At 37.0% G+C, this 25,400-nt stretch overlaps 1 protein-coding gene across 1 annotated transcript in view; it reads left to right on the top strand.

The window, feature by feature from the left end:
- LOC150107281 (protein Skeletor, isoforms B/C) overlaps positions 1–25,400 on the top strand; it is a 365,485-nt gene that overhangs the window by 100,581 nt on the left and 239,504 nt on the right. Inside the window, exons 6-7 of the mRNA XM_090391768.1 lie at positions 506–581; positions 20,836–21,023. Coding sequence (XP_090247894.1) covers positions 506–581; positions 20,836–21,023 — 264 coding nt within the window. The remainder of the gene's footprint in view (positions 1–505; positions 582–20,835; positions 21,024–25,400) is intronic.

A 25,400-nucleotide genomic window follows, 5' to 3' on the forward strand; every position in this document is an offset into this window, starting at 1 on the left:
TCTGCTTTATTAATTTACCCATCAATTTAACTACTACTTGATTAAAGTTTCACATCCTCCTAGCTCAGCATTATTATTATGTAACACCTCCAGGGAGTCCAAAGACTCATCAAGGGAGTCTTTGGACTCCACCAACTATAACCAACCGCAACTACTCCAATGCCATCTACTGCCCACCACCACTAGTATTTCTACAGACAATCAAAAACATCCATGCCAATGGTGGGATTTGAACCTGCAGCCTTTTGGCTAGAGAGTGGATGAGCTAACCACTCGGCCAACCAGGCTGGCAATGCAGCCTGATATTGCATACTGCAAACATTCCTTGACTATTTCTTGTGCACTAATGTTTCTTGCTTTCAGTTTCTGATGCCATGCTTCTGCTACAAGCTTTTTTCTAAAAATTATGGTTCCACATTTCCTATTTCCTCTGTAAATTAGACTGGTGAATATTGCATTAAAAAAAAAACTGTCAGATAAAAAAATAAGTGTATATATTTTTCAGATGCATATTTCTTAGTTGGAAAGGGAGTGAAGCCACACAGTTCAGGTGCAGTGAAAGTGCCAGATGAAAATAAAAGGTATTTTTTTTTTGTGAGTTTATTTTTCCTAAATATTTTCCTGTTAGCATACATTATTTAAAAAATGAGATGTATTTAATCTTTTTATAATGAGTATTGGAATTAAACTGTAAGATATGAGAAATAATGTAAAAATAGAATATTTTTAGAGTACTTTATGAGAGTGCTCATAGTCATAAGGCTTATCAGTCATTGGTTAATGAAGCTAAAAGTTTATTTTTTTTTTGATCATATTGCTGTCTTTTGGATGGCATGTAGTCATTAACTTATTTCCTAGGGGTTTAGGAGTGAAGTCCTTGCTAGATAGAAGTGATAGGGTCCCAACTATCTTTCCACTCAGAATTAGTAGGACAATCACAAGATTCATGGTGGAATTTGGGCCCATGGCCTGTGGGTTAGAGAGTTGGTATGCTAGTCACTTTGCCAACCAGGCCAGCAGGAGGTTTGATTAACATAACATTGACTAATAAATCTCAGTTCTGGTAACCAAGATTTCTCACTGCTGGAAAACCAGATTCAATTTACATCAGGAGTGCTATGATTTTTTTTTTTTTTTTGCACTAATTAACCTTCTCACTTTGTCGAATGTGTTTTAATGAACATGAGATCAATCACAATCAAAAAGCTAGATCCTTCAAGCTTAATTAAATTGTATGTGTATTTGTGCACTTTTAAATAGGCTTGAAATCAAAGTGAAAGGTTAAAGCAAGCATACTAAATAAATAAATAAATAAAATTTAGTTATGTGTATTGAAATTGAATAAATGTCAAGTTATCCATTTTTATTTAGACAGTATATCATTACATTGTCATCTTTTTAAGACACATTTGATACATGTGTGGAATTAGAGAGAATGCTCCTTTGAGTCATGATTCACACAAAAGGTAGTACTACTATTATATAATTAGTAAATTTTTTTAACTTAATGATGCTGATGTTAGTAATCATAGATTGATTAAAAGATACATTAAAAATTCTATGCAGAAAAAATTTTGTGGAGAAGAAGTTTTATTGCTGTCACTTGAGGGGGGGGGGAAATGTTTTTAGTATTAATTAGTAGTGATGTTCTTGTAAATGTATACTAAATTTGACTTTAGGATAGTCTTGATTGTGCAGAATGTTGAGCTGTGCAATTGATTTCGTGGAGATTTTCTATAGCAAAATACAAGATACGAAATAAAGATTTTAAAAAAAGTAATAAAAATAAATAAATAAATAGAAATGTGAAATATCACACCATTCCTTTTTTGCTATTTTGGTAGCTCCTATACCTCCATTGTCTATTTTTGTCACCTGATCCACCACCATTTGACTACATTTTGCATAGCAAAATATGAAATTTTTTATCAGGTGAATTTTGTAGATTTCTGTGGTGTGTATTGATTCATGTCATTTAAAAAATGTGGAAGGTGAAAAACAAGCTTGCATGCACATACAAAATGTAGGCAGTGGAAAGTGCTGAGAAAAATGAGCATTAGCATTCTCAGGTTTTAGCAATAAGCAATAGCATAAACATTATAGCAATAACATAAACATTATATTGGGAATGAGTGAATGCTGGCAGAAATGCAAGAGATTGCTAGATTTAGAACCCCGGTAATGTGACTGAGGAAGATTCAACAGGTTTGACAGTTGACCTTCATTGTGTGCATGAATGTTGGGTGAAGGCACAGGATGCTTGAAGAAAGAAATAGAGGTGCCAAGAAACTAGATGGAAAGTATGAAGAATCAGTTGGAGGATAATCCGTTGGAGAATAAATTGTACATCTAGGTAAGCACCCTAACAATAACATGACTATGGCACTAAAAAAAGGAGAAAATATATGGTTGAAATGATGCTAGTGGTTGGCACAAATGACTTGAAAAGCAGGGTCATTTGGGTAGTGAAAGATTTGAAATCAGAGATAGTATGATAATGCAGAACTAAGGAGAAGAATGTTGATAATGAATGACACAATAGCAAGAATGTTCACGAAAGTCTAGAATGTGGGTGTTTAGAGACTGCAATTTATTTGACAGAAGAGAGCTCTGTACAAGAGATGTTACATATGAACATAGGACACAGTATTGGTACATGTAGAGGCTGCTGTTCTCTGGGTAAATGAGTGTTGGGCAGGGAAAGTTGCACTGGTGGAAGGTAGTAACGATATTCTCATGTAAGGATTGTGGCTTGGGAGAGAAATTATATAGTATATTACAGAGCTGAATGGGGAAGGAGAGCTGTAATATGAGACTAACAGGAATACTGACAGGGTGCTGATTTTTCTGTGTACAAATTCCAGAAGTATCAGAAATAAAGGAATGAGTGGCATTGATAGATTCAATTACTGAAGTTCATTAGTATCAGTGAAATGATGTCCTAATGGAAATAGGAGGTTGTATCATATTTCAACAGATTCTTACTTATTATTATTAACAGAGACCTCCAAGGAGTCAGAGATTCATCGAAGGAGGACACATACTGCATGCACCAACTATCATGCTTGTTCTTGAATTCATTTGCACTGCTTGCACATAAACATCTAATGGCAATCCATTCCAATCATACACCACTCTGTGAGAGAAAAATCTAGTGTCCTGTCCCCTCCCCCTTCTTAGCAGCATTCATTCTCAGCTTCCAAGGATGCACTCTTGCCCCTTCCCTACCCTCCATAAAATAAAAAATTCCATCAACTGAAATCCTGTATGACCCTTTCAGAAGTTTGTAAGTTTCAATCATATCACCAATCTTTCTCCTGTTTGCTAGTGTCTGCAGTCTACAAATTCTCAATCTGTTTTCATAATCAGTATTCCACAATCCTGATATCATTTTTAACATTCTCCTTTGTTAGAAATTTTTGAATCACAACAGAGACCAGACCTGTGCACAATAGTACAAGTGAGGTCACTTTGCCTTCTAAATAGGCAAAATGTTATCCTTATAAGTTAAAATTCATTTCAGCATTGCGATTATCTTTTGAGTTGTATTTGCAATCTTTGCTACATGGCCCTGAACTTCAACTTCCTATCTACTAACACTCCAAGATATCTAGCCTGATCTCTAGCCATAATCCCAACAAAAAACATTGGATATCTAATTACACCAAAGTGAATGACTTTATTCACTTTGCAATAAAGTATGTACAGTATGTACACCACTAGTTACCTTAAATATTGCAGACTCACATCTCCCATATACTACTTTTTGATATCTGTCCATCAGCCATCCTCTTATCTAATATTTTATAATGCAATTCCATATTTGATAGAATCAAATATTTGGTGGGATGTTGTTCTAGACCTGGTAATGTGGATGGTGGTGATAGTGAAATGTATAGTCAAATTAGCCAAGCAAATAAGAAAAGAGTGATCATTATGGGTGATTTTAATTATGGCAATATAGACTGGAATGAAGAGATAGCAACTGGAAGTAAAGAAAACGAGTTTCTTGAGTTTTTGAGGGATAACTACCTCAGACAGTATGTAACAGAGGGCACACGAAGATTAAGGGTCTTGGATTTGGTCATCTCATCAGAGGATGTAATTATAAATGAGGTGTCAAATCATCCACCAATTGGTGAGAGTGACCATGAGGTGATTACCTGGGTGGTTGCCAGCAGTGCAAGGACCCCTGTGAGTAAAGGGTACATGTGGAACTACAAGGGGTGATTATGAAGAGCTCAGAGGACAGCGTGCGGGTGTAGCATGGAATGAGGAGTTAGCTGGAAAAGAGATCAATGCAGCTTGGGGGATTTGCAAAAACTATTTAGTAGATGCAATGTCTAAATGTATTCCAAGGGTGAGAAGGTTAAATAAGGTAGGTGTGAGATGGATGAATAAAGAGATTAAGCATGCGATACAGAAAAAAGGCATTGTGGAGGCAGCATAAGAGAAGTGGAATTAACCAATTTCGTGAGGTTTACAAAGACCAGACAAGGAGGGTGACTTGGTTGCTGAGAGTAGCTAAAGAGAGGTATGAACAGCAGTTAGCTAATGAAGCCAAAAAGAATCCTAGGGAGGTCTTTTGATATGTAGCCAGCAAAAGAAAGAATGATTATGGAAGGATGACATTGATTGGAGAAAATGGTATAAAGACAGCTGTTGCAGAATGTGTGGTGGAGATACTTAATGAGCAGTTCATAAAGATTTTTCAATCTTCTGAATGCGACTTCATGGAGAGATTGAGAGCAGTTGATGATGGGGAGGAGAGACTGACTGTAAGTGAGCAAGAGGTCTAGGGGGAGTTGAGTAAACTAGATGTAAATAAGGCTGTGGGACTTGATAATATATCACTGCGTATTCTGAAGGAATGTGCCAGAGAGTTGACACCTGCCTTGACATATTTTTTTAATACGAGTCTTGCACTCAGTCAAGTTCCTAAGGAGGGCAAGATTGTGCCACTTCATAAAGGAGGTGATCGAACTCAAACTATAGGCCTATCTGTGTGTCAAATGTTAGCCATTGTACAAGTCACAAGTCTGCCCAACTATTGAATACTGCTCTCACATATGGGGTGGGGCACCAAAAACTCTCTCAAAATGCTTTACGCAATACAGAGGAGAGCAATTAGACTTATCAATGATCCATCCCTTACCAACTCCCTCCCTTCCCCCTCTTTCACACAGTCATATGGTCTCTGCAGTATGTATAGTCTACAAATATTTCCATGGGAAATGCTCATCTGAAATATCATCAATAATTCCTCCGCTCAGTACTAAACTCATTGGAACACATACAGCTGCTGCACAACATCCCTTCACAGTTCACCTAGAAACAAACAGAACAAGTTTCTTTTCCTCTTCCTTCATCCCTGCAACTGCTGCACTGTGGAACAGTCTCCCACCTGCTGTGTTTCCCAAGGAATGCAATTTAAAGTCATTCAAATCAAATGTAAACAAATTTCTCCTTTCCCAACCCATCACCCATACACAGTACTAATGCAACTATAGGTTGACCAACCAACCTCCTGTGTATGGGCTCAACAGTAAAAAAAACAAAAAAAAAAGGTACACTCCCCTCTTCTCCTATCTTGTCTATCCTTCCTTATGATAAGTGACTTGTTCTCTCCCCTTGGAGGGAAATCGCACTGATAGCCTTGAGAGTGTATGGTTCAAGGTTGGGATGGGTAGGACAGGATATTTAGTGTGATGTTTCTCTAGGCAAGGGAACAGAGGGTGATTTTTAGAAAATGTTTAGTATATTCATTTGGGCAAGTGATTTACTTCCCTCAAGTGAGTAATCCAATTTACTATATGTTATTGGAGAGACAACAGCATATAGTAATAAGAGAACTGAATTTTAGGAATTCTTGAGGGACAAATGCCTTTAGGCAGCATGTAGTGGAAGGAACACAAGAATCAAAACTTTTGTATTTTGTCATAGCATCAGAGGATGTTATTGTGACTGATCTTGTTAGTGAGTGGTTGGTTGTTTTTGGAATTACAGCTGAAACAAATAAGTCTTTAAGATTACAAATTGCATATCTATTACTTCAGGTCACTGTTCCTGTTTTGCAGAATGAAAAATTTTGTTTCTTTCATATACCAACTAACTCACTTTTGGATTTAAAAAAAAACTTATAAAGGCTCTTTGTATCCTACATGGAATTCAAATCAAGATCTCTACAACAAGACATCACCGATACCAACTAAGCTATGGAAGCTCTAGTGAATGAGTAATAAATACATGGAAATCAAGGAGAAACCAATTCACACCATGGGAAAGGTAACTTTTGTTCTGCTAATTCATGGGTTGGATAATTGAAGTACAGTTATATGGTACTATACCAGAAATTGGTTGGTATTCAAGGATTAGTTAATTTAAGTGTCATCGTGAAGGTCATGGATGCAAGAATTTGAAGAACAAGAGAGAGAACAGTAGTACATGGAAACTGCTTAAAAATTATTTGTTAACATCAGTGGCAAATTGTATACCACAAGTTAAATGAGAAAGAGGAACTGTGAGGAAAGAAAAAATAAAATATAAGAGAAGACTGGCAACTATCCAAGGAGTTACTCTGTTGTGCAGCTTTTAGGAAAAGAAATTATTGCAGACCTCAAATTTTACCTCAAATTCATCAACTGCTGTTCTCACATCAGTCCTTGTTACCTCTGCCATAACAGTACCTTCACTTGGTTGATATACTCTTACAATCAGTATCCCAACAATCTCATCTGCCTCCGTTACCTCTCTACCATCTTCCCTCATTAAAGTTATCCTTCCACAGTCATTCTTCCTCCTACCTGCCACATAACAAAAAAAACTCTTTGGGATTTCCTTTTATCTCCTTTACTGACTTCTCTTCTTATATTCTGATTTTGCCTTCCTCAACATGCTGGTCACCTTTCTCATTATATACCCTCCACAACATCTTTCTTTTTTGCAGCTCTTGCTTAATGATATTACTCATCCATTTAACTCCTTACCTGATTTACCCTCCTGAACACTTGGGTATATAGTGTGATATTGCTTCCTTCATATACTCCTTAACTATCCCCCATGCACTGTGAACATCCTTCCTTGCACATCTTCACGCTATGATACTGCTTCAAGCTGCCTCCTCTAAACATACACCCCCCCCTTCTTAAATGGAAATTCCATTTAAGAAGGGGTATATGTTTTGCTACCTCCCAAGTCAATGTAGCCTTAGTTATGGACAGGTCTTCTGATTCTATAAAAAGATCCAACACTCTCATATCCCAAGCCCCTCTTTCACATTCTGTTTCAAGTTATTATCTCTCTCAGTAATTGTATGAATTCTATTTTCTTCCTGCAATGTGATCTTTCCTCCTCCTAATCTGTGTTTCCAAAATTGAAGTCCCCATAATAATTAATCTACTTGCACTTTTTGTATTAATCTGCTTATTATATTAATCTGGGGAGTGTCATCCCTGACACCCCGCTCCGGCCTAAAGCAGCAACCAATTTTATATTGTCCCATTAGTCTCATACCAGATTGCCTCAAAAGAACCTCCATCTTCCTGACTGACTGACTTCTCTTGTTGGTTGCAATTCATCTGCTATTATCAGCAGTACCCCACCTTCTGTCCTGTCTACTCTGTGCTCCCTGAAAATATTAAATTCATCACATTCTATCCCTGTAATGTAGTTACAGGGATAGAATGTGATGAATACAGGAATTGAACAAGTCTCACTAATTATTATTATTATTATGATAATGATTCGGGCTTCCATGGAGTCAAAAGACTCATCGTGGGAGGTCCTTCCTAGAAAACACAGTCTATCATACCACTACTTGAACTCATTGACTGTTTGTGCTCTCACCACTCTATCAGGCAATGCATTCCACAGTTCAACCACCCTCCATGCAAAGAAACCACTCCTCACCCTCTTGCTCACAGCTTCCTTTTGTAACTTCCAGGGATGGCTCCTTGTCCTCGCTCCTTCTCCCTCACTAAAGTCTCACTAATGCCTATAACTTTTGGGTTGCACTAACCAATGCCACAAACTCTTCTCTCTTGTTCCTGATGCTTATATATAGTATTAGTATATAGAAATTGTAACATCCCCTTAGGCCCTCAACCATCTTTACAGCCTGAGTTGACTATTTTATTTTCTTCCTGCAATGTGATCTTTCCTCCTCCTAATCTGTGTTTCCAAAATTGAAGTCCCCATAATAATTAATCTACTTGCACTTTTTGTATTAATCTGCTTATTATATTAATCTGGGGAGTGTCATCCCTGACACCCCGCTCCGGCCTAAAGCAGCAACCAATTTTATATTGTCCCATTAGTCTCATACCAGATTGCCTCAAAAGAACCTCCATCTTCCTGACTGACTGACTTCTCTTGTTGGTTGCAATTCATCTGCTATTATCAGCAGTACCCCACCTTCTGTCCTGTCTACTCTGTGCTCCCTGAAAATATTAAATTCATCACATTCTATCCCTGTAATGTAGTTACAGGGATAGAATGTGATGAATACAGGAATTGAACAAGTCTCACTAATTATTATTATTATGATAATGATTCGGGCTTCCATGGAGTCAAAAGACTCATCGTGGGAGGTCCTTCCTAGAAAACACAGTCTATCATACCACTACTTGAACTCATTGACTGTTTGTGCTCTCACCACTCTATCAGGCAATGCATTCCACAGTTCAACCACCCTCCATGCAAAGAAACCACTCCTCACCCTCTTGCTCACAGCTTCCTTTTGTAACTTCCAGGGATGGCTCCTTGTCCTCGCTCCTTCTCCCTCACTAAAGTCTCACTAATGCCTATAACTTTTGGGTTGCACTAACCAATGCCACAAACTCTTCTCTCTTGTTCCTGATGCTTATATATAGTATTAGTATATAGAAATTGTAACATCCCCTTAGGCCCTCAACCATCTTTACAGCCTGAGTTGACTACCCCATTCAACATCGTTGCCTGAGAGACTAGATTCTGCATTTTTTGTTTATTCAAACACTCATTTGATCCACTGCTGCCTTCACACCATCATTTACATCCCCCTAATTTCTTTAGTGTTCCTGACTTTGCATTTCCCAATCTTGGTGAACAAAGTTTTCTCTCTCTCTCTCTCTCTAGACACCTAACTTTGAATTCATGTAAGTGCAGTTCATCAGCATTGTACAAATCTTTTTGTCTATCATACTTAGGCCACAGGTCCACAAACTCAACATCATTCCTTCTGCACAACTTGCATATTGATTCATTTAGCTATCATTGCCCTCCTTCTCAGTCACATCTATCATAGTTTGGCTGAAGACTTATAAACTTCATCTTCTCACTCTTCTTTTTCTCTTCTTCCAGTAACTCTTTCACATCCTCCCTCATACAAAACGTCTCGCCTCTCAGATCATTGGTTCCAAGCAAAATAATCAATTCTTTGACCTTCCCTTTCTGCATTCTAACAGCATTACTAATATTAATTTTTGCACCAGAGAAACACGATTTTGTAACACTTTTGTGAAGTAGTACCCTTATCATAGAATTGCTTTAAAAATTATCTGCTTATGCTCTTTCTCTCATTTATTCTGACAGTTTTCTTTTTTGGCTTTATACCTCTTGCTTTTTTCTTCTCAGTTTGACTGATCTTTTACTGTTTCTGCAACCTCTTGGTCCCGCACTTTGTCCGGTGATGGACTACATGTAAGCATGCTTATTGGATGTAGAAGTTGTAGTAGTGACATTGGAAAATGTTTAAAAAGGAGAGCTGTTTTCTCTATTTGGAAAGGTGATATGCAGTTTTAACTAGCGATGGAGTCTGGAGATTCATCATGGGAGACCCACACTAACATTTATACACACAAAAACTATCATACCTTTCCTTGAACTTGTGTTGGTGTGGCATGTAGGGATGTAGCAAATCATGTGAGAGTTCTGAATAAAACACATATGTGGATCCAGTAAGTTGTGTAATTACAGTAGTGTGAAGACCATACCTTGGCATGAAAAGCTGCATGATAGAGGAAGCAGTACTGCATGGGAATTAATCAGATAATAAAACTATAGCTGGTAGAGTCACCAGAAAAAGTCAGATGGGAATAAATAAGTGGGTGAATAAAAGTTCTTAAATAAGAGCTGAAGTACCGGAGGGATGGGGGGGGGGGTAGAATAAAGGTTGGATAAGGATGATATCGTCAATGAAAAGTTATTCTTATAGACAAAGGGAAATCTGAAAAAAAAATATATCGCTGTGTGATAAGTAAAAGGAAAAATGGCCATGGAATAATATAGTAAATGCTAAAGGTAGAAAGTGCCTTTTGTAAAAATTGCTGAATTCTTACTAGTTGCTTTAGTAAGATAATATTAGTAAATGTTAAAGGTAGAAAGTGCCTTTTGTAAAAATTGCTGAATTCTTACTGATTGCTTTAGTAAAATGTACATCTCGTGCAGACCAATTAGTTTTCTGGACACTGGGGTTGAAACTGGATGAAATAACAGAGGAAGATGAGTTGGAGATATTAAATCTATTTCTAGAGCTTGATTAAACACATGAATAGGATTCGATGGGATATTAGCAAAGGTACTAAAAAACACACACACAAGAGAATTAACAGTGCTTTTTGCTTTTGACTTGGTTATTCAACTCGAGTCTGAACATGAGCGCAGTTCCTAATGAGTGGAAGGAAAACAAGAGAATTTATTTATAGAAGGGTGGAGCTAGGATAGAAGCAACTAATTATAGATCATTCGGCATGTATCTGGAATGGAAGAAACTAATTAGGATGATGCGAATCCAGAAATCTAGAAATGGATTATTATTATTATTATTATTGTTCCGGGAAACTCCAAGGAGTCGACAGACTCATCGAGGGAGGCCCTAACATCATGTCTGGAACAACTATTCAACATTCACACAGTATCTATCATATCTTGCCTTGAACTCATTCACGGTCGTAGCACCCACAACAGACTCTGGAAGCTTATTCCACTCATTCACCACTCTCCAAGTAAAAAACCTAGCTCTAACGCCCTTGTCAACCATGCTCTTGCCCAGCTTCCATGCATGGCCCCTAGTCCTCCCACCACCAGTCATATTTTCAAAAATATCTTCTGGATCAATCTTATAAAAACCCTTCAGTAATTTGAATGTCTCAATCATATTACCCCTCCTTCGCCTATCGTCCAATTTCTGCAACCCACAGATCTTCAACCTATTCTCATAAGGTTCATTCCACAGACCTGCCATCATCTTGGTCACTCGTCTCTGGACCCTCTCCACTTCCTCCCCATCACAAAGAAACCCTGGTGCCCATAACTGGGCACAGAAGTCCAAATGGGGTCTTATCAAGGCTCGATACAGAGGAACAACAACTTGTTTGTCTCTGCATGTTAAAGTATTTTTCAGAAGCCAAGTGATTTGGTGACTGTTTTAGTCACTTTTGCAATGTGCCCCCTAAACTTCAACTCCCTATCCACCAACACTCCCAAATCCCTGGCCTCATCAATCTCCTGGAGTACGGTTCCACCAATGCGATATACTGCTGCTATTCTTTTCACCCCAAAGTGCATAACCTTACACTTCGCCACATTAAACCGACATCCATTTTTCCTAGCCCAGTCCTCCAAACTATCCAAATCATCCTGTAAAATTTTGACATCCTGTGCACTCACAATTGCTCTACTCAACTTTGCATCATCAGCAAACAAGTGAACACTTCCTCTCAAATCCTTTCCAATATCATTGATGAACAAATTGAAAAGCAGTGGTCCAAGAACAGAGCCCTGCGGCACTCCACTAGTCACAAGACGTCTTTTTGACTCACTCCTGAATAAACCACTCTAAAACCACTCTAAACCACTGTAAAATTTTGACATCCTGTGCACTCACAATTGCTCTACCCAACTTTGCATCATCAGCAAACAAGTGAACACTTCCTCTCAAATCCTTTCCAATATCATTGATGAACAAATTGAAAAGCAGTGCTCCAAGAACAGAGCCCTGCGGCACTCCACTAGTCACAAGACGTCTTTTTGACTCACTCCTGAATAAACCACTCTCTGGTATCTCTCCTTCAACCACCCTCCTATCCATCTCACCAAAGCTATATCCATCCCAATCTGCTCCAGTTTACTGATTAGGGTTCCATGTGGTATCCTATCAAAGGCCTTGGCAAGGTCCAGTAGTATCACTGTAAACCCACTACCCCTATCCAGTTCAGCCGTCACTGTGTTATAAAACGTGAGCAAGTTACTGAGGCATGATCTACCCTTCACAAAACCATGTTGTCTCCCATACAATATCCCATTTTCATCTATCCAATCCTGTATTCTTTTCTTGACTAATTTCTCTAAGACCTTGACAATGATTCCTGATATGCTAATCGGTCGGTAATTTACAACAGCAGTCTTGGAACCACCCTTATGCAGTGGAACTATTTTCCCCTCCTTCCACCCGCTCGGGACTAACCCAGACCCGAGACTCACAAAATGGTCAAGGGTACTGACAATTCTTTAGCTGCTTCTCGTACTACACGAGCTGGTATACCATCCAATCCCACAGATGTATTGACATTGAGGTTATGCAATAGACTACTCACCTCCACTTCATTCACCACAATTCCCGTATAATCTACTGGTACATTTGTTTCTGCAATGTCACCACCTGTATGATATATTCTTGCAAAGTGCTCACTCAGTAACTCAACTATCTCAACTGATTCAGTTACCTCCCTGCCATCAGCATTCTTTAAAATCATTCTGCCATGTACATTTTTCCTTTTACTTGCTACATATCTAAAAAACTGTTTAGGATTCTCTTTAGCCTGCATGGCCAATGTTCTTTCGTAATCCTTTTTTGCTTTTCTTACCACACTAGTCACCCTTCTGGCCTGCGCTTTATACCGTTCATGTGCCTGCCGGTCACCTTTCTCCTTAAATTCCCTCCATAGTTGTTTCTTTTTTTGCAGCTCAAGCTTAATGGTGTTATTCATCCATTTAACCCCTACTTGATTTATTATTCGGACTCTAGGTATACAGTCAGCCATTGCTTCATGTAAGCACTTCTTAACTACCTCCCATGCACTATCAACTTCTAGTCCTTGCAGTTGTACATGCCATGGCACTGAGCCAATCAAACTCCTAAGCTTGTCATACTTTCCAGCCTGATAATTCCACATGTACCCTGTCTTAATTGAAAATTCTACACCTTTAGCCACCTCCCAAGTCAAGACCCTATGATCACTCTCACTGATTGGTGGCAATGTGGTCATATTTGTTACAGCCAAATCCTCAGATGTAATTACTAGGTCACGCACTCTCTCACGCACTCCTTTATGGTCGCACCAGGTTGGTACGATTTTGTCAAATCCTCTACTAACACACCTCGTACTAACGAGTCTCCATACAGCATTCTATCCTTCATTTTGTTCATGTTCACATTCATACGTCTATTTTTCCTGTCATACCTTTTATTATTGATTGGTTCATTCAGTCGACTTTTGTTCATGCACTCTAGCTGCTGTTTTGCCCTTTCTATCGCACCATTCAACAACGCTATCTCACTCAATGCATCTATCTCATCTTTTTTATTCTCTGAGAAACCATTAATACTATCATTCATACTTTCTACATTCACACTTTCATAATTCTCATGTACAACCTTGCCGTTTCTTGTCATATCGCTATTTTCTTCATTCTGAAGTTTGACAAAAATATCACACTCACGATCCAAAATACACTTCAAATCCTCATTCTCCCTACATTTTCTACACACATTCAATCCTTTATTATCATCTATCCACACTCCGACTGCACTCCGCAAAGCGTACATTTTACAGCTAGTACACTGACTCATTTCTTTTATACTACCGTTCTTTGATAAAGATGGCGAACCATCATTACTGGCCGCCATTTTCCTTCGTACAGGTGCCATAATTATTTGCAACGTGTTTTATCAAATAATAACTTATAACACACCAAAAACACACAAACAGACGCACTAAAATACGCAAGGCAAACAAAACTACGGAATATTAAGTAATTTTATCAACGATAACTGAAAATAATACTTATCTTATCAGGAGCTTGCACGAACACTACACACTACGATATAACCTCGAACTCCTTGATTATGACATATAGGGATATACCCTATATGTCAGCGTATAGGACGAGGCCTAAATTTTAGGCTATTTTTAGGTTTTAAGCTTATGTTGGTTGTATAAGATGACCCCCATCTCCCCAATTTCTTCTTTCTTGTATTAAAATAAAAGAAAAATGTTTAAAAATGCAACGTTAGGTATTGTTGTTATATCCGTTATTTTTATATCTATGCATATCCGTTACTTTTTTTGCATAGCATAGATTTAGTATTTACGCGAATTACCCTAATTAAGAGTGATTAGCTCCAATTTTAATTAATTATTAATCTTGAATTTTTTTTAATTTTAGGATTATTAAAATTGTTATCATTTAAAACCAGCAATAAAACTAAGAAAGTGTGAAGCCCGATTTAAAATAAGGGTAATTGAAATGGCAAAGCAAACTAATAACTGTGCTGCTGCAAGAAAGTTCGACATAACCAAGAAGATGGTAAGAGAATAGAGGAAGAAAGAAGATATTTAAGAAAAATATCTTAAATATTTTTAAGATATTTTTCTTAAAATATCTTAATGTGTGATGAGAACAGGGATCGCCCGATGGCCGCAACTGGAAAATCACGTTGCAGAATGGGTATTTGAACAAAGGCAGAATGGTTATCTTGTTACAAGAAATATGATTAGAGCATATGCACTAAAATGGTCAAGATCGAATCCAGATGAAAGTATAGAATTTCAAGCTCCTTAAGGATGGTGTAATCATTTTATGAACAGACAAAATCTGGTAATACGACAAAAAATGGAAATTGCTTAAAAACTACCAGCAGATCTTGACCACAAACTTACCAGTTTCCATAAATTTGTTATTCAGTTGAGACAAGAAGATAAATTTCTGTTGTCGAATATTGGAAATATGGATGAAACTCCTATGTGCTTTGATATGATAAGCAATAAAACAGTGGAGTCTAAAGGTAGTAAGAGTGTGCTAGTTCAAAGTACAAGTCATGAAAAAACAAGGATTACAGTTGTGTTGTCATGTTTGGCTGATGGAACCAAGTTAAAACCAATGATCATCTTCAAATGTAAAACTAAATCCCCCAGGTGTTTTTGTACACCTGGGGGATTTAGTTGATCCCCCAGGTGTACAAAATTTAAAAATTTTGTACACCTGGAATGCAAAATCCAGGTGATGGTTTGAAGTATAATGAAGATATCTTCCAGTATCTGTGGGCTTTCTGTAAATGGATAATTTGACACTGTTAGGTTGTTTTTTTATCAAGATATCTAAAAAATGCAGTTGGTTGTTGTATTCTACTTCCAGAGTGAATTTTATCTTGCTATGTATTGAGTTAATTTTATCCACAAACAATTTTAGGTTGTCTAAGCTGTCTTGCCATATGATGAATATGTCATCCACATATCTCCACCATGTAGATGGTCTCGGAGAGATTGCAGAGAGAATTTCTTTTTCAAGTTTTTCCATGAAAAGATCTGCACAAGATGGTGATAGTGGGCTTCCCATTGCTAGGCCTTCTAATTGTTGGTATATGGTGTTGTTAACCTTGAAGAAATTAGTCTAAACATGATGTTAACAAATTAGTCTAAACCTTGAAGGCAGTGTCTAAACATGAGGATTCTACAGTTATCCTCAACTCTACAAAATTTTTTAGATATCTTGATAAAAAAAACAAAACAAAACAAAAACGTTGTGGACAACCCAACAAATTCTGGTGATGATGTGGAGGCCACTGACTTGTAAATGTAAGGAGATTCTGGTTCCATGTTTATGGTCTTGATTAGGCCACTTATGGACTATTGAGCACAGATTTGGTCACTTGGCTTTCAAAAGAATGAAGTGTTATTGGAAAGAGTCCAGAAGCAATTGACTAAGGTAGTTTCTGGTCTCTGGAATGTTGAGTGTGAAGAAAGGTTGAAGATTCAATTTACAGAGGCTAGTGGATAGGAGGAAGGGGTGATATGATTGAAGCATACAAGTTGGTAAAAGATTGTTATAAGATTAATGTTGAAGTTTTTCATAAAATGGTGAAAGGTGGGGGAGAACAAATGGTCATCCCTCGGAGCTGTATAGGAAGAATGTGAGCAAGGGATTGAGAAGCAGGTTTTTTGCATGGAGAGTTTTGAATGATCGGAATGCATTACCTGAGAGTGCAGTGTCTGTGAATTTGAATGTATTTAAAGCATGGTATGCTGGGCTGTGTATGACAGAGAGACCTCCCTCGATGAGTCGTTGACTCCATTGGGGGTCTTGGGATAATAATAATCATAATCTGGAGTGAACATGTCCAGCCTATCATAGTATAAAGGTATGCAAACATAGTATCGTTATCTTAAGTTGTGTAAATGATAATTTTAAAATTGCTGTTTTGGGAAAAAGTAATGATAACTGCTCATAAAATGTGTGAACTCAGATATGGAATACCTTATTGGTTGCTCACAGTTGACAGTGGTAAAGATATACATGGAATGGCATTAAGCAGATAGAAAAACTAGAAATGAAACTGTCAAGGACAGAAATTGGACACTCGTGAAGAACAAAATAAGCAGTGCTTCATTGACAAGCAATATTGTCACATTACAACAGTGCAGGAATAACATTCTGGATGATAATATATTGTTATGAAGGTTGTTTTCTTGATCATAAATTAGTAAATAATAATATTTGGTTAACCGATCCGGTGTTGATCAATTTTATTAATTAACTGGACCAACTAGTTTCGCCACACTTATCTGTTGGCTTCTTCAGGGCACTTACATATAGGTTTAAACACTCTCACAATTATGCGTAACTGCAAAACTGACAAGAATAAAAACTGACTAGAATAATTACAGTCAGTTTGCAGCCACAGTCGCCCGTTCTACTGTGAACCTTAACAGAAATCAAGGCCTAATACTCCCAGAGATATGGAAAACCCTAATCAGAGCCTTAAAAACGGAAGAAATGAACTTTAATACAAACTACAGAAGGTTCCTCAGCAACAGCTAGCTGATCTTGTACACGCGATATGTGTTTCACTCACGTTCGATACCATTTTATTTGTAATTATTCTAGTCAGTTTTTATTCTTGTCAGTTTTGCAGTTACGCATAATTGTGAGAGTGTTTAAACCTATATGTAAGTGCCCTGAAGAAGCCAACAGATAAGTGTGGCGAAACTAGTTGGTCCAGTTAATTAATAAAATTGATCAACACTTGATTGGTTAACCAAATATTATTATTTACTAATATATTGTTGTGTTCCAGCCTGGTTGGCTGAGTAGTTAACCTATCTGCTCTCCAACAGCAGGTTGCAGGTTAGAATCCTTCCATGGATGTGGATGTTTGCGATTGCATTTAGGTGAGAAATGAACTTCATCTGGTATGAGACTGCTTCCCCACTCGTTGGAGGCCTGAAGTGGCATGAAAAAGTTCCATGTTTGGTCTCCAGAACAGGATTTCTAGACTCTGTAAACAAAACAAAAAAATACAAAAAATAAAAAAATAATAAATAAATAAAATAGGGAAAAAAAAACCCTTAGCCCACCTGTATTATGTGAATGTATTACTATGGGTCAAAAAAAAAAAAAAAAACTTTTGTAGGTGGGAGACGCATAAAAAAAAGTTCTAGAATATATTAGAGTCTAGTACTTGGATCTACAAGACACTCTCTCTTTATTAAAGATCACCTTTGAAAGTGTGGGCTGCATGTTGGTTGACCATTAAGAGGGGGTGAAAAAGGCACATAGGTCTGATTCATAATTTTTGCTGCACTGTGCAAGTAGATTTCTATTCATATAGTGCAAACTACATAAGTCAATGGATCCATCCCCCCCCCCTCCCATACACACACCTATATATGGTTTTTCTATTGACTGGAGCAGTATCCCAGAGCCTGTCAGCAGCTCATAGCAAGCCATGCAAATTTTGTGTGCTATGAGTAGTACTTGCTCACAGGATGCATTCTGTCATGTTCCATCTGTGTGGAAACATTTTTCTAGTACAAAGTGTGCCTTAATCACTGGACATCCATACTACAAAGAATTGGTTCACATGAAGGACATCGCTCATCTTGAATGGCTGGTGAATTCACCAGTTCTTAATCCAGTAAATCCACAGATATTTCAGAGCATCTGTGGAATGCTCTGAAACATAATGTAAGACACACAGTATGGTTCAATGACCATCCTGCATTCAGATTCAGTCATTACAGGAGCTCGTTCTAACCATTCTTCACACAGTACCCGACAACCTCTTCTTAAACCTGTTCACTGACTCACAAATGCCTCAACAATCCATTCCATTCACTCACTGCTCTCCAAGCAAAAAAAAAAAAAAAATTTAATACAAAATTAGTACTTACACCCTTACTAACCATTCTTATACAACTTCCAGGAGTTATCCCTTGTTCTCTCTTCTCATGTATTGAAAAATTTCTTCTGCATCAATTCTATAAAACTCTTTTAAGTAACTTATGTTTCTATCATCCTTTTTTTCTGCTTATCAACTAATTTTGTAGCTTGCCTCTTTTCAGTGTATTTTTATAGGGAGTATTGTATAGAACTGTTAGTTAGCACCTTGGTACTTGCTTCTTAATTCTTTTCACTACTGCCTTATTCAATGAAAACTAGGCAACCAGATTTGTCCACAGTAATCCAGATGTGGCTGTATTAAATCCTTCATCCTGGCTTGTCAGTATATCATTCATCCTTCACAAATTATCATTATTATTATTATTATTTGACACCTCCAGGGAGTCCAAAGACTCATCGAAGGAGAGTGTGCCAACAGCATCAAACGATTGGTCCTCTACCAACTACTATCCGTGCTCAAACTTGCTTAACTGAGCCATTAGTAACAGAGGCTCTACCAATCGACCAACCTTTGCCGGCAAAAAAATACAACGAAGATGGGATTGTTGCTTTGTATGAGTTCTTTGATCATATGAGTTGCTTTGTCCACTTCTGCAGTATGCTCTCAAAATCTCAACTCTCTGTCCACCATTACCCCCAAATCCCTAGCTTAATCGATTTCTTGCAGCCTGGTTTGTTAGTAGTGCATAGCTTACGATATTTTCAATTCCGCATGGTGAATTTCATAATCTTTATACTTTACCTCATTCATTCCATAGCCCTTTCATCTTACTTTCACCTTACTTTTCCCCATTAAAACTGATAACCATCATTCTCTTCCCTCACTATTGGTCCACTGCATTATCTTTATATCATCTTTATTAACTATTACCTTTTGCAGTTTTCCTTCATTGGCAAAAGCAACTGATTATTTCCTCTCAGATTTCCTATATTGTTAATGTACAAATTAAATAACAGCAGCCTTAGTACAGAAACTTAGAGCACACTACTCGTCACTTGCATTCTCTTGGATTACACTCTGCTATATACTACTCTTTAATATCTGTCTGTTAGCCACATTATTATTCATATCACCAGCTTCATATCTATCTCCATTTGCTCAGATGACATAACAAATCTCCTTGTGGTATCCTCTCTAATAGGTTTACTAAGTCAGGCAGTGTCATGATATGGCCATTTCATTTTTCAAACTCGGCTATCACTTTCTGTTGTAAACATATTTTGCATAAAAATGCAAAAAAAAATGTTAGAAAAATAATTTTAAATTATGGATTAGTTCTGGGTAATGTAGACTGGATGGGTAGCAGATGAAAGTGATATGAATATTTAAACATCAGACTCTAAAATGATATGATTCTTTAACGATACTTGTGACATAATGATTAGAAATATATACATGTTTACACAAGAATAATGTTTAATTTGCCAAATATTTCGTATTTGTTTCTAAATGGTTTCTCCGAAAAGAGTACACATCTTTTCGATTCTTGCAATCCAACACAGAACAGCAAAGATTCAATACATAGAGTTCCAATTCCTTACATTTCCGGGATTTCAGAACCAATTTCAAGAATTCTGAAGAAATATGATTTAACAGCCACTTATACACCTATTAACAAATTATCCACCCATTTTCCTTCATCTAAAGATAAACGCTCAACCTTGTCTCTACCGGGTGTGTATCAAGTTCCTTGCAATTGTAATCTTTCCTACTTTGGACAAACTGGACGTTCTATAGAAAAAAGAATTCAAGAGCATCAATTCAACACAACAAACCCGAGAAATCTGGATTAGCTCGGCATGGATTAGAAACACGCTACAACATCCTTTGGTTCAAGACTCTCTTCCTACACAGATGTCACTACAAATTTGAACGTTTATTTAAAGCAAGTGTGGAGGCCTTACTTCAACGTCCTAACCTGAATCGTAATGACTGTATATCTATATCAAAAATTTGCGAAAGTTTAATCAGGATAACACATTAATTTTTTTTTATGTAAATTTCCTATATTAGTCTAATGTTATTTAAGATTATTATATGAATTTCTGAATTAATATCTTTAATTATGACTTTAAAAATGTTTACTCTTCTAATACTTAGTGATATGACATCATGCGGCTCATTCTATGTGTGAATGATCAATTGTTCGTATTCCACCTTGTTTTTTAAAACTATTCCTATGTAGCCACTGAAGATGGTCTGTAACATTCAGACCGAAATATCTGGCAAATTAAACATTATTCTGGTGTAAACGTGTATATATTTCTAAAAATGATATGTTTAGGATATAATACTGCAAATTAGATTTTCTTTGTTTTTCAAGTACTACATATATATATGCTTGCAATCTGAAATATGCCTGTGAAATATTCTTATGATTTTATCTCCTTCCTTAGCTTGCAGAAACTTAAAGGTTACTTAAACAAAGATGTTACCCTGAAACTACCTAGTGATCTAACTACAGCTGATATTGACTGGTTTGCTCTTTATTGTATAAAATATGAAGAAAATTTTGGGCATGTCATGATACCTAAAGATATTACTGTCCCTGTATATCTTAATGATATTAACAAAATGATCAAAAGTAAGAAATTTATTTACATCAGATGATATTATTGTTAGTATTTAATTGAAGTCATCTTAATGGAATCAATTGTAGAGTAGGAATATTACAAATCCATTATTTTATGCATTTTATGCATTTTTATCATTTAAAAAAAATTAATTTTGCTTACCTTAATATAAAGATGGTGTAAATACTAGTGATTTATTTGTGTGCTGGACAGCAACTTCTAGAGATGCAAGTGAATGCATAGCACTATACATGGCATGCTATTTTTACTGGGTTATCAAGTATATTATATTTGACAAGAAATTACCCTACTATAAACAAACCAAGTTTGAACATAAATTAGTTTCACATCATGTTTGCTCTTTTGTATATCCCATAATGCACAGCCTACTAACTTCACCGGACATGTGTAATGCCATACATTATGTAAGAGTTATTTTGCAGACAGATTTCAACCTTTATGGAGGTATTTTATGAAGTCAGGTCTTTCATTATTGGCCTTTTAAAATATAAAAAGATTACTGAGAATCACAAAGTTGGGTCTCAAAGGTTAAGGCATGATTGTAAACATGTTAGTGAAAATGGGCAGTCAGTCAGTTTGGTCATTTGATCCAAAGGCCATTGTTAAAATTGTTGTCAGACTATTTACTCCTGAGACTGCAAAACCAAAGGCATTAAATCCAGCAGCTACTTTGCTACAATCCAAAAGGAGCTAAAACGAACTTCTAAGATATCACCTCACAAATACTAAAAGAACATACTGCACATTGGGGGGGGGGGGGGGGAAGATGGAGGAAGATCATTAATAGCAATACTATTATTATACCTGTATCTCCATGGAGTCAAAAGACTGATTGCAGAGGCCCCACTAACTTTATTCACACTATACCTATCAAACCTCTCCTTAAACTTCTTCACTCTGTTGGGACACCCACAACTACAATCCTTTCCACTCCATCACTCTCTGTTAGCAATCCTAATCTGCATATTCTTAATAACCACACTGGTACGCAGCTTCCAGTGGTGACCTCTTTGTGTCAATCTTACATTATGTCTCTATCATGTTGCTCCCCCCCCCCCATCTCCTCTGCCTGTGAACTAAACTCTGCAACTGCATACCTTCTAACTATCCTCATATGTACCATTCCAGAGACCTGTCACCAGCTTGTCACTCATTCTTTCCATCATCACCACCACCTTCAGATCTCCAAGAAATCCAGGTGACCAGGTACATAATAGTCAAGATATCGCCAGATCATAGCCTAATAAAGAGGAATAATAAAATAACTTCACTATCTTTACTTGTCAGTGTGTGTTCTTCAACATCCAAGTAATCCTATGAGTTACTTTGCTACTTTTTCCAATACATCCTCTAAATCTGAAATCTCTATCTACCATCACTCTCAGATCCCTGGTCTCATCAATTTCCTGTAATCTGGTATCATCAATATGATACAAGGTATACAATCTTTTCATACCAAAGTGCATTTACCTTACATTTTGCAACATTAAATTGACAACCATTGTCCTTTACTCATATTGTTAATTTATTTAAATCATCCTGCAGGATATCTCCATCATCTTTATCAACTGTTGTTTGTATTGTCAGCAAACATCTGAATATTCCCCTTTAAATCTTCTGCTATGTTATTATTAACATACAAATTAAAGAGTAGTGACCCTGGGACACTTCACTAGTCACCCTCAGTCGCATAGATTCCACTTCACTACATACCACCCTCTGATGTCTGTCTGTTAGCCCCTCCCTCCCACATCCATGCCTCCAGCCTCATATCAGTTCCCATTTGCTCCAACTTCTGTAATAGTTTCCCATGTGGTATTCTTTCAAATGCCTTCTGCAAAGTCTAGCAGTACTGTGGTGACCGTTTCTTTTATCCAATTCCTTTTATCACTTTATTATGAAACATGAATAAATTGCTAAGGCAGGACCTACCTTTTTACAAAGCAGTACTGTCCCCTATAAAGTATCATATTCCCATGCATCCATTCATGAATTTTTCCTTTAACTTGCTTTTCCAATACTTTAACCACTTCAGAGATACTAATTGATCTGTATTTACTATTTCTGTCTTGGAGCCACCTTTATGTAATGGAACTAACTTGCATCTTTTCACTCCTTGAAACCTTGCCAGAGCTTTTTAGACTAAACAACTTCATCACACAAGAAAGTTCTCCTGCACATAGGGCTGAGATTTCACCCAAGTGGTGGAATCTGATGACTCTTAGGAACCATCAGATGTCTTGATGTTGACTGTGTTATCCAGATTTATTCAGGACAACTCCTTCTTACTATACTCTAAAATGAATGATTAGTATAAAAATACTGCTGTATAATATAATGAAAATAAATACCCTCTTTCCTCTGGTAAAACTGCTTTTAACTTCTATAAAGAGAAACATTTTGATCAGTCTTAGACACACTGTACGAAGTATGAGTGGTCTGCATCATCGGTTTAAGACCCCATCCCTGAGAGATGCCTTTACTGTGCCAAGAAACAAAACCAAATAGAATACAATAGTTCTGCATGATTAATGTTATCACTTGCTTCAAGGAATGTCATGATAAAAAAAATTCAGTGTCATTTCAGCTGATTGGAGTTTAACTGTATGAATTCAATCTCACTTACTAAAAATTGTCATACTGAATTACATACAAGAAAGTATCACTGAGGTGCTACTTTCTTGTATGTAATTCTTCACTGAGATTATAGTAACAGTTGGTACAAATGACCTGAAAGGTAGCCTGAATCATGTAGCATGAGATTTGAGGTTGATATGGATAGTGTAGCAGAAATGTGTTAGGAAAGAGCAGGTGTGTTGACCTGGTATGATAAATCAGAGTGGAAGAGAAGATAGCTTGAAGATAGAAAAGAGCAGTATACAAGAGATGGATTAAAATTGAATGCAAAGGATGTAGGCATTTGAAGAGACTATTTTCTGGGCAAGTGAGCATGTCAGGGCAGGAAAACTAGAATTGCACAGGTGGAATGCAGCAGGAATGGTCTCATGGGGATAACGGCTTAAGAAATGACAGCACATATCACTCTACTGTATATTGCCTGCCATTCAAGCAGATTGTCCTCGCATTTAGTGTTTAATATTATAGCTACACCTTCTTTTCCCTGATTGTTATTGCCTGAATATAATACCTTATATTTGTTGCTTAGAAAGATCTCACCTGTTTTTGTCCTCTTTGTTTCGGTAACACTTATTATGTAGATCTGGTAACTTATCCAGTTCTTCTGCTAGTTCCATTTCTTTTCCATTAATGCTTCTTATGTTGTTGGTGCCAATCTTGATTTCTGCTGTTGTTGAGTTTGTTCTGGTTCCCTGCTGAAAGCAATAAGGGGGGGGGGGGGCTTGTTTAACTGGGTGACACTCCAGCTGGCATGAAATTTCAGTAGAATAGGGAAGATAAATATGGTGGTGGTGGTGGTGGTGGAGTGTTACTCAGGATAAAAGATGAATTGTACTCTCCCAGGTTATTTCCACTGTAATAACAGTGGAAATAATGCTAATGGCTATGAAAGCATATGGTGCGAGATAGATGTTTATAAGACAAGATATTTAATGGGATGTTGCTACAGACCAGGAAATATAGATAATGATGAACAGGAAATGTTTAAGTAAATTAGTTTGGCAAGTGCAGAACTAGTGATCGTTATGGTAAACTAGACATATCGTTATATAAACTAGACAAAGGAGGCAGCATTCACTGGACAACCTTATGAATTTTTGGGAGACCATATAAACGAGGAGTCCTTCCAAAATTGGTGCATAATTAGGAATGCAGCTGATATGCAGTATTTGGAGAATGATTTCAATATGCTGTAATAATGGCTCTCAATTTCAGTACGCTGTAATAGGCATGTAAAATTGGCTGTCAGTTCAATGTTGGTAAATGTAAAGTAATGTGCTTTGGTGTAATGAAATATATAATGTGAAATTATATTAGTGGGATTATGCTAGAAGAAACTGATCAGGCTAGGTATCTTGGAGTTTTAGTGGATAGGAAGTAGTTCAAGGACCATATAGAAAAGACTGCCAATACAACTTAGAGGATAATTGCAATGCTGAAAGAACCCTTGATATGTAAGGATAAGGACGTAATTTTGTCTCTTTGCAAACCCTTGATATGATCTCATTTGTACTCTGTTCACTGCATCTGCATGATGATGCAGAGGACAGAATGACAAAGAGAGTGTAAAGATGATATTGGGATTGTGGAATACAGATTATGAGGACAGATTGGGAATTTATGGACTGCAGACATTAGTACACAAGAGAAAGAGAGGCAATATGATTGAGACTTGTGAACTTATGAAAGGATCATACAGGATACCAGAAGATGAAATTTTTCATTTCATG

The sequence above is a fragment of the Typopeltis vanoorti genome, chromosome 4 (assembly GCF_054136105.1).
Source record: "Typopeltis vanoorti isolate ZY-2024b chromosome 4, IOZ_Tvanoo_1.0, whole genome shotgun sequence".
NCBI lineage: Eukaryota > Metazoa > Arthropoda > Arachnida > Uropygi > Thelyphonidae > Typopeltis > Typopeltis vanoorti.